General features: G+C 39.6%; 1 protein-coding gene across 4 annotated transcripts in view; it reads right to left on the reverse strand.

The window, feature by feature from the left end:
- Positions 1-72: 72 nt before the first annotated feature.
- Positions 73-16552, reverse strand: part of ENTPD5 (ectonucleoside triphosphate diphosphohydrolase 5) — a 34830-nt gene continuing 18350 nt past the window's right edge. For all 4 annotated transcript variants that reach the window (XM_089522175.1, XM_089522177.1, XM_089522176.1 and 1 more), the window contains 7 exons: positions 14083-14162; positions 13677-13738; positions 10445-10543; positions 9880-10020; positions 4478-4534; positions 3730-3845; positions 73-3144 (listed from right to left, as the gene is read on the reverse strand). In XM_089522175.1, the coding sequence (XP_089378301.1) occupies positions 3058-3144; positions 3730-3845; positions 4478-4534; positions 9880-10020; positions 10445-10543; positions 13677-13738; positions 14083-14162 (642 nt within the window). In that variant the 3' untranslated portion in view covers positions 73-3057. The remainder of the gene's footprint in view (positions 3145-3729; positions 3846-4477; positions 4535-9879; positions 10021-10444; positions 10544-13676; positions 13739-14082; positions 14163-16552) is intronic.

Raw genomic sequence — 16552 nt, forward strand, 5'->3', positions numbered from 1 at the left:
TTGTTTGCCTACTTCCCCTTAACATGTCTAAATAATTCTGTAAAGGATAGCATAGAAAGCATGAGATCAATGTCCAAAAACATTGTTAAAATTTTATTTTAATTACTAAAATAGACATTCAAAATTGTCCTGTCTTATTCATGTACCATATAGCTGCACCTGACAGTATCCACTTAACTGCATTACAGCACTAAGTAACATGAACACCGCTAATGTATAAGGACATTTATGTTATCCTCTTACCATTAACTAATTTCAGAACAACATATGAATGGAATGATATTCTAAAGTATCAGTACACAACTTGCCCCACAGTGCTACATATGTGGACATTTATTTAAGAGGAGGGGCTCAGTCTGCTTATAGTTTAGCTTAATTTCATTTAACAGATTTAAGCTAAACCACAATAAATGTCCTTTCAAGCTACTGTGCCAGCAATAAGTACATACTTTAGGCTAACAAAACACCAAATATTTGCTTTCACTTCTGATTTTTAAGGGGAAATATTTAATTTAGTGCTTCAAGGTGTCTGCTTCGTTAACTCCTCCTGTACCAATCATATAGGATAGACTCTTTTCAATAAGGCCATTCGGTGTAGCTCATTAAACGAAAGTGTATTATCTCCTTCCACTGGAAAAGGTGCGAGTACTTAAGGAAGCAAGACATTTCCATAAATCATTGGGTTCACTGGGGCGAAAAACAACTGTTGATTTTGCATTGTTCAAATTTGTTTGAATAATGAGTATAGACGTGTTCTCTTAATTAGCAATAGAGATTACTCATATATTGAAATACATGCTACATAACTTGATAAAGGCCCTGAATTTGCCAAACTTAGATTAACTTTGGTACAGTGCTCAAAAGCTGAAATATGTGCCTGAGTTTACAGATGAGGTTATGGAGAGGATGAGGTTATGATGTGTTTTAACAAAACAATGTTGCTCTATGAGCAAACAGCATACTTCCAATTTGCCAACCTCTTTACTACCACAGTAGACTAGAAAATAAGAGCAGGAGAAACAGCTCTGTCTTGCACATTCTGGTGTAAAAAAAAAGGGCCCTGAATCACTGTAATACTAATATCTAAAAACAGATGGGACAGTATAAATTTAAGACTTGAATCATAATCCAATATGAAACAGGCAGAGTAATGTCCTATTCAAGGCACCAAACAAAGGTACAAGCCTATCTGTACTCACTTGGAAGTAAGCCCCATTGAATGCTAAACCTATTTCAGGTTAAACAAGCATAGGACTGCATTGTATTATGTAGACACTACCAATATAGCCTTCAACATACAGTAAGAGCACTTGGGCAAAAATGTAGACTAGTATTGCTTATCACTACATCTTCACATTTTTGTGCAAATGCTCTTTAGCAGATATTAATATCATACTGGTGTATCTGAACAGTCCCAAAATGGAACATTTAGTTATTGCATAATGACACTGAACATTTTATATTTGTGCAGTTTGAGGAGATGTCCTGGTAAAATGGATTCTTAAGGATTTTTCTAAGAAACAGTGCATTAGACTGAACATCTATAACTACATTTTAGAATCCAGTGAACTGCGCCACTCTAATGTAGATTTTTGGGGGCAATAGCTGTGAAGTAAATCAAAGTCTCTTCCTATTCAACTGGATGCTTAGGGTACCTAAACAATTTATGCTAAATAATTCTGGAATTAGACAAAGGGGTTATGGCTTAATCTCCAAGAGATTCTTTGTCTAGGGTAGGTTTTACTTTATAGAAGTGAAAGGGAGACATATGGAACATTTCTTAACAGAATTCTTAGGCGGGTTACAGACCGCCATTAAAGTATGGAGTCAGTCTGTATAAAATGGCGTCTCCCCTTCCACGTGAGGGCTGCCATGACGTCACGACCGCGCCGCCTCTATACGGAGTGGCGCGGGCGTGATGTCGTCACCGCGCCAGGGCGCTTAGTGCGCCCTTTGCGCGGACCAGGAAGGAGCTCCGTTTCGGAGCTCCTTCCTGGTTTGCGGCGCCGCTTTGCGTCGCTGGGCACAGCCTTCAGACGGTTGCGCCCAGCAAAGCAAGGGAGAAAGGGGCCAAGCAGCCCCTTTCTCCTCCTCCCCGCCGCTGCAGGGTGTCCTTGGGGCTTGAAGCCCCAAGGACACCCCTTTCCAGGCTGCGGGGAAGGGGCCCTTTGCCGCTTCCCCACAGCCCGAAAAGCGGCGGATTGGGGCCTCAGCGGCTGCCGTTCTGGCAGCTGAGACCCCGATACACTGGGGAAAGGGGCGGGTACAGCCTGCCCCAAATGGGCGGTCTGTAACCCGCCTTAAAGCTTTCTCTCCACTATGACTTGTACCAGGGAGCTATAGAGGTTAACAAGTCAATTTCCGTGACTATCTTTTCCTATAGCTCAACCAAAAGCTCAAAGTCCTATAACACTTTTGCATAGCACTTGTTAAGAACCAGCTAACGTAAAAGCTTACCTTCTAGACTGTCAAAAAGACTACAGGGAAAATAAATAGCACACTTCAGTTATGTTGTTTAAAAACAACTCATTCAGCTAAGATTCTATCTAGATTTGCACCACTAACAGTTTCATGTCCAAGAAATCCTGTAAAAAAGTGTAAAGTAAAACCAGTATTTTGGATGTATTGCACAGCTCGGAAACTTTAACATTTTGGGACTATAACTCCCAGTGCTTTAGGCCAAGTACCTTTCATTTATATGATACCATTGTGTCCAAGTTCAGAAAGATTACTTTTTTGAACTAATATCCAGTAGGCCCAACCAGTGGCCATTTTGGTTGGGAGATCTGAGAGCTGTAGTCCAAGAACCACAGCAGCAAATATTTGTCAATGACTCGATGAAAGAGGTACTTAGGCTCCTTCCATAGTATTGGTTTTAAGGCCCTGTGGCATCACATACAACCTTAAAAATTCCTGTTTTGTTGCAGCTCAGAAGTGACCAAAACCACTTGTAAAGGTATCTGAATCCTCTGCTTTGGTCTATATTTGGCTATAAGTTCATCAGAACTGCCATTGTTTAAAAAAAAAAAACCCAAACATCCAACAGGCGACACCTTCTTAATGGGAGAGTCCTAAGGACTGAAGAAGGTGAAAGGTAGCACCCAAAGCCCAGCTTGTTTCAATGTTGTTCACTTTCTTTGCCAACTGTAAAAAACAGAAAGGAAATTATCAGTTATTCTTTTTGTGGTAAGCACACTGCTTTAGACAAGCACACATTTCAGTTGACATACAAAAGGATCTGACAGAAAAACCCACAATCATATTTGTGAAACAGCAACTGAAGTTTTTCTGCCTGTCCTTTGGGCAACATTATTGCAGCAGTACGTAATAAGTATGACACTGGAACTTAGTGACACCTTCCCATGAGACACATCACTGTATCTTTTGCCATATTCAAACCAAAATTGCAAGAATGTTTACTAATGAAACAACTAGCTGGAAAAGACTGACAGTGACTACAACCATTGAAATTTTAATAAAGAAAAAAAGCTGGCACATAGAATTTGATGTTTGCCTATACTGGACTTGAAGAAAAGGAAAAACAGAATACAATCAACTTTTTCATTTATCTTTAGTAGTAGGTCAGTAGCAGTATCCTGAGTTTTGCTAAAAGTAAAATGTACACACTCCACTCCATAATATGTGGAATAAATTACTAGTACAAGTCATTAACAAATAAAATTATCCTGTTCTTTCTCTTTTTAAAAAACTGTAGCTGTTTTTACTTGCCTTTAAAATTGTACTTTCTCCAAATCCAAAACCTTCTTTTAATAATGCTGTAATGTAACTGAGATCCATACACAGAAAAGGGCTGGCAGAGCTGTAGCTATCCAGATTGTCACACACTATAAAGAGAGTAAAATTTTTTATAAGATTTAACACCAACTGGCTACTAACTATTAGAAGGATCTGGAATGAACTGGTAGCACTTCCCAACCTGGTGCCCTCTAGTTGTGCTAGACAATTCCACAGCTATATTAATTGTGGGATTATTGGGGGTGAGTGGGTATTAGTCCATCACATGTGGAGAGCACCAGGTTGGGGAGGATTGAATTAAGGGATCATACATAGGAAGATCATTCCAAGACACTGCTCTTGCAAGTCTTCCTACTAATTTAAAGGTGAGACACATTTTAATAAAATACATGATAAACGTAAGTGGTTGAAACATCTTTAGAGATGTAGCCTAAATTCTTAGGTTCAGTGATTGCAAAGTGGTTGACAGTGCTGTTATAAAATCTTTCACTACAGCTGCTTTTTTGGGCAAGTTCATTGGCCAGTCTTATCCCTGAAGAACAATGATACTATGATATTTCAATTTTTAGCCTTGCTATAGAAAATATGTTACTGATTAAAATCTGAAGACACAATCTGAATGGTTATTTGAAAAACCAAGTTAGGGGACTGAATATGTATACGGCAGTTTCATATTGTTGAAATTAATGGGAACAACCTTCAAGTCTGAACACATTTTTACCTTCTTTGGCTTTTCTTTCAAAATCTTTCACTTGTAAAACTCCACCTTTTTCATACTCTGAAATGTTAAAAAAAAATTAGGGTCATAATATGACTGAAAAGATACTAATAATACTAAAGATAATGAAGCCAAGCTTTGAAGATAACCGAGACATCTACCATACAGTTAAGACATACAAAAAGCAACATGAAAAAATTAGAGGCTATTTAAATTGCAACTGGAAAATGAAATGCTCAGGGTGCCTCAGATACATTCTTCTTTTGCTTTCAGAATTTCTTTCCTCATGGAATTTATTCCCTTACATAATTAATCTACATGAAAATGATGGAGGGAGATTGCTTATGTGAGAAAGGTTACATATGGCACTGTTAACAAATGCCGGGCCATGGGCTGAGCCTATGCTAGTTTGGCCCAGGTGCTTACCGGCATCGGTCCTGGAAATGGACAGGCTTTTTACACTCCCTGGGGAGTCGCTAGCAGCAAGAGCTCCTTACCTTTCTGCACTGTTGCTCTTAACAAGAAGCCTCCTGTTGCCACATCTGATGTTGAAATGGGGCACCTGGCTCCATTGATGTGGCCAGACGCCCCGTTTCCATGTCACATATGGTGACGGGGGGCTTCTCGTTAGGGTTTGCCACCAAGCTTCCAGGAAACTGAATGGCAAACCAGAGGTCAAATTGGGCCAGGGTAAGGACTATCTACCCCCAGATGGGGCCAGCTCTACCAGTTTTCCAGCGACTGAGGTGGAAACATCCTATAACATGGGTTGATTCCATCTCTTGTTCCAAAACAGGCAAGAAAAACAGACTTGAAGGAGTTGCCACCAGAGGGAGCAACCCCCACCATCCCTCAGTCTTTTTCTTGCCTTTTTCCTGAATAGGCTGTGTTTTTCCTTTTCTCCTACTTCTTTGTCTTAAATACTTTAACATTTCTTCTAATATTTCTTCTGCTCTTCTTATATTCATGATCTGTTCTCTCCTGCCTTGTCAACTACCTGCCAAAACAGCTATGTTTTCTTTAGTCTTGCTCTATCCCTTTGACTTTCTAACGGCTGAAACAAAGCCAGGCAGGGAGAGACAGTTCAGAAGCTGCTGTGTCATGGGGCAACTAGGCCCAATTCCAGCATTAAAGAAGAAGACAGTCCAGCCATGTCTGGCTGAAGGGGCTGAAAGGCCAGAGAGTCCAGGCGTGGCCGGAGGAGGGAGATCCCTCTGTCCTTGAGCAGATGCGCTCCGCTGCAATCTTCAACCCCGGCAAGGCATCTGTGCAGTGAGATGAACATCCTGAAAGTAATTGGCGTGGTGGAGGGGGGGATATTCCCTGTTCTTAACGAAATGGCGCCACACCGCAGTCATCAACCCCAAAAGGGGTTTGGGCGGTGAGATGGACAACCTGAGAGGACCTTGGCGCGCAGATTTGTGTCCAATCTGCCAGGAATGAGCCCAGAATTTTGGCCTGCGTTCTCCAAACAGGATGATGTGAGTACAGGCCTTCAGGCCTGTGCGGACAGCCCCCAAGAAGAGATAGCTGTGCCCACTGCTGGTTTCAACCCCATCCACCAACAGCATGCTCTTGCAATGTCTTCAAAAGGAAACATAAATGTGTATGTGTTATTAAAGCAAGCAAGGATATGTTATGCAAAATATTGGAAACAGAAGACAACCCCAAATATTGAAGAATGGATGCAGAAATGTTAGACTTTGTTAGATAAGCTAACAAACTGGTTAAAGGAAAACTCAATAAAACATATACGTGACAGCATGCTATGATCAGTTTTTGTATTTAAACAGAAGTTCTTTTCAATATGATAGAAAAGAATATACAGTGTGCCCACGTTATATACGGGTGTGCCTTATGTGGCTTCCAGCATATAATGAAAGCTGTGCCGAAAAACCCCAGCGTGCCCGGAAAAAGTAATGGGGTGTGCCGTGGGAACGAGCTCCATTACTTCCGATGGGGCTCAAGCATACGCATTTTTTCCCTTATGCGGGTGATGGTGGTCCTGGAACAGATCCCCGTGTAAGGGAAGGGTGCACCTACTAGGATAAAGGTTAGAAAGGAGTAATTTTAGACATCAAATAAAATTTTAAAATGCAGGTACAATTGGGGGATCTATTCTGGAAAATGGATGGCTCACACATATTCAAGCCTCATAGGCTTAAATGGGGCGTGCCCCTCTATGTATGGCCTGGGCGGGCATGTCATTAGAAATAGTACAGGTCGCCCCTCCGCAGATATTCAAGGTCGCAGAGCTCAGATCCATGAGTTAGGAGGGGCGACTGTAATGTGTGGGAAGTCAAGGGGGTAGGGGGATGGGATGGGGAAACTTTGCTAGTCTTGGTTGTTATTTTGGTTATTGTGGAAGCTTTTTCTGTTTTTTATGTGTACTATGTTATTGTTTCTTGTTTTTCTTTATTTTGTATGTTGTAACTGAATTTCAATACAATCATTTTAATAAAAAGAACAAATATAGGCAGCATCTGCTCAACACATTGTGTACAATGTCCTCTTCTCCATATGAATGTACATAATGTTCTCTTCTCCACACGAATGAACAACACACTCTTCTGTAACATGGTGTGCAAAGCCCCTCATCTAATGATTTACAATGAGTAAATGCAGATTATTATGGCCTGCACAGATGATACAAAAGAACTTTATTCTTAGCATTAATTTGCATTACCCTTAACCCAGCTTTAACAATTTCTTTTGTCATACAATCAAAGTAAGCCAAGATAGGGCCTGCAACCAGGACAAGATAGCTACTAGCAAGGTTTAGGGCAAGGTGTAAACTGTATTGATGAAATATTAGGCTTTCAAGAAAGAAAACCTAAAAAACTTTGGAAGTACAGCTTCCAAATGTCAGATAATCGAGACTCTACTGTATATAATATATACTTTTATATATATGTATATGTGTACATGTATCTAGTACATGCATGGGAATGTGTGGGGCATGTGTTGTATTATTCATCACTCATATCTAAAAGGTGTCTGTGCAACTTCCTTCTAGCCAGTATCCACAATAACAATAGATGCACTGTCTGAGGGTGGGAGAAGAGTTATCACATTTGTTTAGCTGCAACACATTTTACTTTCAGTGCTGAGAAAAAGAGAGATTTCCAAAACAGGACTAGTTCTGTCCTTGAAGGCAGACATCAAGTTCAGTAACAACAAATGCCACGTTCTGAACTCTTAAGCTGTGGACCCCTCTTCAGGGTACAAAAAATGAATAATGAACTCCTGTGCATGAAAAAAGAAGTGTCTTCTGAATGGTTACAAATCCTTTTACAGAGATCAGTAACTGAAAGTAGAAATCAGTTTTGTTGTGGATAGGGGGAAGAAGCTGAAACTTAAATTCAGGCAAGGTGGCAACAAATGAAGAAATTTTCTGGTATGAATAGAGGTCTACAGTTGACTCTTTATAAGAACTGCTTTCATCCAGAAGAGGAGTGCACAGTTTAGGAGTTCAAAACATGGCATTTGCCATGGAAGCACAGGTGAAGTTAGTGGCCAGAAGTGTTTTTACCAGCTTTGACTAGTTCACCAAATGCAGTCTTATCTGGAGAAAGTGGACTTTGCCTTTATAAAACAAACATTCCAGTATTATTACTTCAATGTGTTTCATATTTAACTGCCTATGAAGGCTGCCTAAAAATTACAACTACTCAGAATGGAGCAGCCAGGATGTTTACAGCAGCTCAGCATTCAAATCATATTACAGCTCTTCTGCTGTACTGTATATAATCATGCATATCTAGATTTTAGTCAAAAACTGAACCCAAAAAACTGGGGCAATTTATCATATAGGTCAACTCTTACCAAAATAGGAACCACTTCCCTCTCTGAATAGAGTGGCAAAAGGTGAGAGCTTAATCCATCCAGAAGAAACTAAAAGAAGCACTGATCCCTTCTACTCTCACCACTGCAGTGCCACTTCTGGCCTTTCTCAATGTTTGGGCAGGTAAATAGTAGCATTTTTAGTATCATTTTCCTTTCCTTCATTCTTTACATCCTTTTATGCATGCCCCTAAGTTTTACCCTCGACTTATACACAGGTTATATCAAAATCCATAATTTTGGCTCCAAAATCTGTCCTCAATTTATGCATCAGGTCAACTTATAGTCAAGTATATGTGGTAATTAGCTTTTAAACCCTAAATGATTTGGAACTGAAGAATCATTTGTACTCATTGGAGCCTGCTGCATAAGATCAGCATCTGAGCCCCTATTCCATGGTTCACTGATAAATGTTCTGAGATTAGGGACAGACCTTTTCTGGGGAAACTTCACATCTCTGTAACACACAGCATTGCTTTAAGACAATTTTAAAAGGTTTAGCTTTAAATTCAGTGGTTAATCCCAACTATAGTAGTCGGCCCTCCATATACATGGGTTTTGTATCCACAGATTTAACCACCCATGGCTTGAAAATAATTAACCAACACAGTTGGCCCTTCCCTTACACAGGGGATCTGTTCCAGACCCTGCTGTGCAAGGGAAAAACTGCGTAAACTCAAGACCCATTAGAAATAATGGGGCTCGTTCTCGTGGTGTGCATGTGGTGCACACTCCATTGCTTCTTCTGGGGTATGGGAGAAGTCTTTCCAGCGTGCCTTCCAGTGTATGCTGGAAGCCACATATGACATGGGTGCACTGTATATACATTTCAAAAAGCAAACCTTGATTTTGCCATTTTATATAAGGGACACCAATTCACTAGGCTATTGTATCGAATGGGGCTTGAGCAGCCATGGATTTTAGTATCCACAGGCAGTCTTGGAACCAAACCTGAACAGATACCAAGGGCCTACTGTACATTCCAAGGAATCATTGGAACATATATAAATGTTCACATACCAAGTTTCTCTTGATTCCAAATGGTCTGCTCTCCTTGGGGCTAACAATCAGACTCAGGCCGTAACTATTCCAAAATGCATTTGGTTAATCTTAGGTACAGAACACACTGCAGAAATAATTCAGTTTGAGACATCTTTAACTGCCCTGGCTCAGTGCTAAGGAATCCTGGGAATTGCAGTTTATTGTGCACCAGAGCTCTCTGAGAGAGAAGGCTAAATATATCACAAAACTATAGTTCCCAGAATTCCCTAGCATTGAGCCAAGCCAGTTAAGGGGGTCTCCAACTGGATTGTTTCTGCAGTGTGTTTTGGACCTTAGCGTACCATGTTTTAAACCAAGGCTTCACTGGTTGCTACTGTCCATTTAATAACAATACATGTATTCAGTATTATTTTATGGCAAGGTGTTTATGTAAAGTATGCTGTAATTCACTTTCTAAGAGATTTCCCCATGATAATAAATGAATTAGAAATCAAACAGATAAATCCCTTCTTCTCCAAGATCTTACAACTTAAGTAAGTTTTCAAACATTCAGTATTCACCTATCAAATCAATGTCCGCAGCCCGATCATAATAATAGGAAAAGGCATAGAAGGAGCTTCTTCGAATTTCTTGTGGTTGGTGTAGTTTGCCTTGTACAACCTTCAGCACTTCAGAGTAACATGGTTCAAATCCTGTTTCCCCTGCCAAAGTAAACACACATAGGCAAAAATGACACAAGTCCTAAATCACATTCCAAATACTATGGAATTCTCAATATTGGAAATTAAGAAGAGAAACATAGAGGAAACGAGAAAGCATAAGGATGAAGTTGTAGATAGCTCAAAATTGGACCCAGCATCCTTTGGCCCCTAAGAACCTGATAATCAAGTGTAATGCCTACATATAATATCACTTCTGTGGCGCTATACATTCCAATGAGCACAAATTACTTTTAGGCTGGCATTCTGTTTCCTGACCAAGATTACTTCAGCCTCAGCTAATACTTTTCAAGCCAGAGCCCTTGCCAGGTCATATCCTTGGACACAATTTTCTAAATTACAATAAAAGATAAAGACATTTCTCTTGTTTGCGTCAGTTTTGGGAAACTGTATCCTTCTAACTTGCCTTCTTTGTTGCCACCATACTGGTATTTTACTCCCCCAAAGTGCCACTCTGCTTCCAGTTGTTTTGGCAAGCAAGAACTTCGGAACCTCCTTCCATCTGCTGCAGAAGAGAATACAGAAGAGAAAACATAAAAGAATGCGTTCATAGAATCTTACAGTTGGAAGAGACCTAAAAGGCCATTCAGTCCAACCCCCTGCCATGCAGGAACACACAATCAAAACACCCCCAACAGACAGCCATCCAGCCTGTTTAAAAACTCCAAAAAAACAAAACAAAAACAAAAACAAAACCCTCCTGGAAATGGTTGTCTAGCCTCTGTTTAAAACCCTCCAATAAAGGAAATTCCACCACACTCCAAGACAATTTGTTCCACTGTCAAACAGCTCTTATTGTCAGCAAGTTCTTCCAAATGTTGAGGTGGAATCTCTTTTCCTGTAGTTCGAATCCACTTCTCTCTGTCCTAGTCTCTGGAGCAGCAGAAAACAAGCTTGCTCCAGCCTCAGTATGACAACCTTTCAAATATTTAAACAGGGTTATCATGTCACCTCTTAACCTTCTCTTCCCCAGGCTAAACATACTCAGCTCTCTAAGTCTATTCTCACAGGGCATGGTGTTTCCAGACCTTTCACTATTTTCATTGCCCTTCTCTGGACATGCTCTAGCTTGTCAACATCCTTTTTGAATTGTTGTGTCCAGAACTGGACCCAATATTCCAGGTGAGTCCTGACCAAAGCAGAATACAGTGGTACTGTTTTTAATATCATTGTAATTGTAGGAGAAAGCAGGAGAAAATTGAATTCTGTGCTCCATTTTGAGCAGTAACTTAAAATTTCTCCAATTAGGATGTTCAATTTGGGATCTGTATAGGTGAGAAATAGATGAAATAGTTGCAGTTGGAAAATATTGCCAAGCTTCTCCCCGAAAATGAACTGCAAAATGAATGGATGACAAAGACAGATGATGAAGAGTCTAAATATATTCTAGGATGCATGGGGAAAATGTGCCATATATTTTGGTTAAAACAATGGAGGTGAAATGAGGAATTACCAATTGTATGCACAATTAACAATTGTTCTCGGGAGGTACTAGATGATAATAAAAATAAAAAAACTCCTTGGCTAATCCAAATAATTAAATGGTTCTAAAGCAAAAAGTATCATCCCCTGAAACTCAAATCCTTTCACATTCCAGAAGAACAGGAATCCAGGAAGCTGTAACATTTAATAAAGCATGCCTTTACTTTTTATAAAATAAATTATAACTACAGTGCAATATTCCATATCTAACATAGCAGTGTAAACAAAGTAATCGCAACACAAACTAAGTTGCAGTCAAGGGTTTGGCTTTGATAAGCAACTGTATGTCACCCAGGGCAGCTTCCATTGTTTTTCAAAGTTTGGTTGCTCACAGAGCAGGTGGACATTTCATAGCCCAGGTTCTGTTTACACTAGTTTGAATAACAGAATACAAGTGATTCAGGGACAGCTGATACACTTTGGTTCCTCCTCGTTGGAAAAGGAAACAAACATTTGAATGCTTGCCCAGGGATGGTTCCCAAGATACACATGAATAGGAGAGTTCCTGGAACTGGAACTGAACAAGAGAAATTTTGATGAAAAACTTCTAAAAATACAACACACATGAGGCTACAGTTCAACTTACACTGATCTTTACTGATCTGCATTCTAGTCAGGGTTGGCTCTACTATCTGGTAAAGTGAAGTTGGTACCTCAGACAACACACATTGATATGAGAGAGAGAGAGAGAGAGAGAGAGAGAGAGAGAGAGAGAGAGAGTCCTCTGCCTATTCAATCTACCACCACACCCTATTTTCATCCTCCTGAGTTGGCACCTTGGCAAAAGCAATGCTTGCTTTTTGCTCACCAGGACTTTCTATCTGGCTGAACCACCTTCTTGAAATATGCCACACATCCCCTTTAGGAAAAACCTTTGCCCAAGTGTGCAAAGATAGCCAAAGGCCATTCACTACAGCGAGCCTTATACATATGGTTGCATTCCTTACATGATATATGCTGTACTTGATCCAGAGGGCAACAATTAAGCACCAGGTTAAACAGTAAGTAAATGGTGGTGAAGTACTGGACCTGGGTGCGTCACACCTGCTGCCCTCAAGTACTGTGAAGGATGCTGCCTCATTACCAATGAAATAAGATTCAACTGCCAATCCAGTTGGCTTCTGGAATGGGGAAGGATATCCTTTTCATCTTTGCTTCAAATAAAAGATGTTTTGGACTTGCTTTGATTTCCATACACTGATTTACTAAAAAAAAAATGTACGCAGAAGCAGTTTAAATTACATTAGTGGATCAGAAACACTGACTATATATGCATTTGCTTTTGAATCCAAATATGCACTTCTGCAAAATGTACCTTTGGAATGACCTGTAATTTGCATTACAAGGTGTGAACATGACATTCTAAAGTAAATAGAAATTCAGCTACTGATTCTAGTTATACACTCTCTCGTGGACAATAATTATGGAAAGGATCTGGAAATAAGCATTTGCAGCAAAGTTGATATGCTGTTTTTCACTTCAAATAATATTGAACACATTGCTGTCTAGTTAGCAGTAATATGCAAAACCTGTACAAAAGCTACTAAATTCTGCACAATGTAGAAATCTGATCACGTCTTCATGCTCACTTATAGGTATACTGGTGTTCCATACCTTCAAAGAATCTTAAAGGCAGATTTCTTTTCCATTTACATCCAGGCCCTGAAAGCATTTCATTATATTTTCTCTTTTAGTATCAAAAATACAGGCAAATGATCTTGATAGTTCAACTGAATTTAATAGGCATCATCCAACCAAGATTAAATTCATCTAAAGTTTTGTATATTTCAGCAGGAGCAAACTAAGCACGTTCTTAATTCTTCAGTTGCAATGAATAGAATTTTAGAGTGCTTTGTTCAGAATTGATTATGTCCACAACATGTCATATCATCAGTCAAAAAAATGGATGAGATTTGAAATTTCCCACAGCCTCCTCCTGGAATGCTCTGTATTTCCATTACCATCCAATTACACTGTGCCTTACTTTCCTCTATTCATACAATAGTGTAACAACTGAAATAAGAATGGTATCCCACATTCCTCGACAAACCACTGCCAATAAGCATAGAGCCAGACATGAGACACAAGCCAATATTAACTGAACACTCCCTCCTCCACACACACATACACACTCCAGTTAATCTGTCGGAATGTACCTTCCATATCCAAGGCTCCCAATGTTGCAAGCCGTGCAGCTTTCAACCCAAATCCCAAATAGCTGTAGAGGACAAAATATTTAACTATAAATTACAAGAGTCTATTTTATAAACACAAATATAAATGATATGTCTGTTAAAATAGCTTCCTGTTTGCTCAGACTTGCACAAAAAATGTCAGCACATGACTTTTTATCAATAATCCACCAGCTACTCTGTTTATTATAGTATGAATGAAGGCACGTTTATCTAGTATTCTGAAAGAGGCTTTCTGGATTACTCTGACAACCAGCAAAAGAGACTGATTTAAAATTTGAACAATGCATATCATTGAAGTTAATGTTTTTTCTAATATGTCTTCAAAAATTTTCTTAGCCATTACTTAGTATAGTACCTGCTCACTCACCTGTGTGTATAGAGTTTGTAAGTGCTGTTGAACATTTGAAATGAGGTAAAGAAATCCATCGGGCTTTGTTCCAAGGTTTCCTAAACATTAGTATAATGATAAAGTACTATTCAATTATTGCTTCTACTACTGATTTCCAGATACTTTTTTCACTACTGATTTCCAGATACTTTTGTATCTGAAGTGTACTCATACAGAGATCCAATGTAACTAGACAGAAAACACAGATGCCTTTCCACAGCAGAAAAATAATGTTGACAACAGTCTCCATGCCCCAAATGCCTGGCTCTGAGGAGCTGTTGCTCAGAAACATTAACTGTTATTAAGGTGCTCTAGGGAGAGTGCCTGTGTCTCAGCAGCACAGGAAAAACACCCGGTTATGAAGAAAACAATTCCTTAAAGTCAAGCATTGAAAGCCTATGAAAAATTACAAGGATATATACAGCATCCACGATTAGTGAGGGCATGGATTGTAGGCAGTGAGATCAGAGGAAATTTAAGTACAGAAAGAGCTGCCAGTGACAGTGACATTATTTTTTAAACGTACTGATATTTAACAACAGTACAATCTCAGTATTACATTTCCCCCTCTTTTGTTACAAACCTTCCTCCATCCCTCCCTATCCCTCCCCTAATTCACAGTACATAATATAAATACCACTTTGTCAACATTCTTACATCTGCAATTTCCATTCTATTCCTTTACATATATTATAATAGCATTTATCTAATCATTAATCCAAAATTTAACATGGTTGTTCGGTGGTTTAAATTCACCATTACTTTGACACCACTGAGAATTGCTATTCACAAAAACTGTTGCTAATAACACAAACTCTTGTTTGTCAATTAACACATGTGGTGTGATAAGAAAAGGCCACAGAACATCTGTAAATTCATCCTTCTGAAACTGCTGCATGCGCTTGGATGTTTTCACCTGAATCAAATAACTTTAATAAGGAGTCTGAACAATTTCCCACCCAAAACATAACACTTCATAGTCCTTCTAATATTAGTCAGCAAATAAAAATAATAATAGTTTTTTGTGGTTTTTTCTGGCTATGTGGCCATGTTATAGAAGAGTTTATAGGCATAAACTCTTCTATAACATGGCCACATAGCCAGAAAAACTCACAAAAAACTATGGATGCTGGCCATGAAAGCCTTCGATTTCACATTAAAAAAATTAATGCTGTTTTTGACCTGTAAAGCTCCAAATATACTTGATGGTCTTCCCTTTTCTGAGTCCTCAAGGAGCAAAAATGTTGTTATAGCAAAATAGCTTGAGAACAAGGGGTATCAAATATACTTCATATGTCTTACAATATTTACATAATTAAAGTTTAAAAGAAGTCTATTAACCCAATGGATATCATTGAAGCAATCTAGGGTCTCATTCCCACTTATTAAAAAAGTGGTTTGCGATCTCAATAGATGGATCAATTCAACAGCGGAGTGTGGTTCCCACTACTTTTGTCCCGATCACGTTTTTCCCTGTAAAATAACCCACTTGTGGTTCACATTCATGAATGAATCGGTTCAAAACAGACCTGCTCCAGCTGGCCAAAGGGCAAATTTAAATCAATTTGAATCCGCATCTGGTTCACACTTGCGCAGAATTGATTTATCCAAAAAGACGCAGAAAACATCAGCATAAAAAAGCTTGGGTTAAATGGGTCTAGCGCATGGGCCCCCCCTCCGAATCAATTCAAGTGGGAACCAGGGTTATTTGAACCAGTTCAAACCGATTAGCAACCCGGTTTAAAAGGTAGTGGGAATCAGGCCTAGATGGAGATGTTTAGCCTGGAGAAAGGAAGGTTAAGAGGTGATATGATAGCCCTGTTTAAATATTTGAAGGGATGTCATATTGAGGAGGGAGCAAGCTTCTTTTCTGCTGCTCCAGAGACTAGGACCTGGAGCAATGGATGCAAGCTACAGGAAAAGAGATTCCACCTCAACATTAGGAAGAACTTCCTGACAGTAAGGGCTGTCCAACAGTGGAACACACTCCCTCACAGTGTGGTGGAGTCTCTGTCTTTGGAGGTCTTTAAGCAGAAGCTGGATGGCCATCTGTCAGGTATGCTTTGATTGAGATTTCCTGCATGGCAGGGGATTGGACTGGATGGCCCTTATGGTCTCTTCCAACTCTACGATTCTATGATTCTATTCTAGATGAAGTAAAGGTAAAAGGCAAAGGTTGTCAAGTCATATCTGACTGTAGGGGGCAGTGTTCATCTCCATTACTAAGCCGAAGAGCCAGCGTTGTCAAAGATGACTCAGTGATCATGCAGTCAACATGACAGCACAGAATGCTGTTATCTTCCCACCAAAGTGGTACCTATTTATCTACTTGCACTTTTACATGGTTTCGAACTGCTATGTTGGCAGAAGTTGGGACTAGTGATGGGAGCTCACTCCATCATGTGGTACTTGAGCCTTGAACTGTCAACCTGTCAACCTTGCGATCGTC

This window comes from Sceloporus occidentalis, unplaced genomic scaffold (genome assembly GCF_023333645.1).
Source record: "Sceloporus occidentalis isolate IW3139 unplaced genomic scaffold, rSceOcc1.0.p SCAF_4, whole genome shotgun sequence".
Taxonomy (NCBI): Eukaryota; Metazoa; Chordata; class Lepidosauria; order Squamata; family Phrynosomatidae; genus Sceloporus; species Sceloporus occidentalis.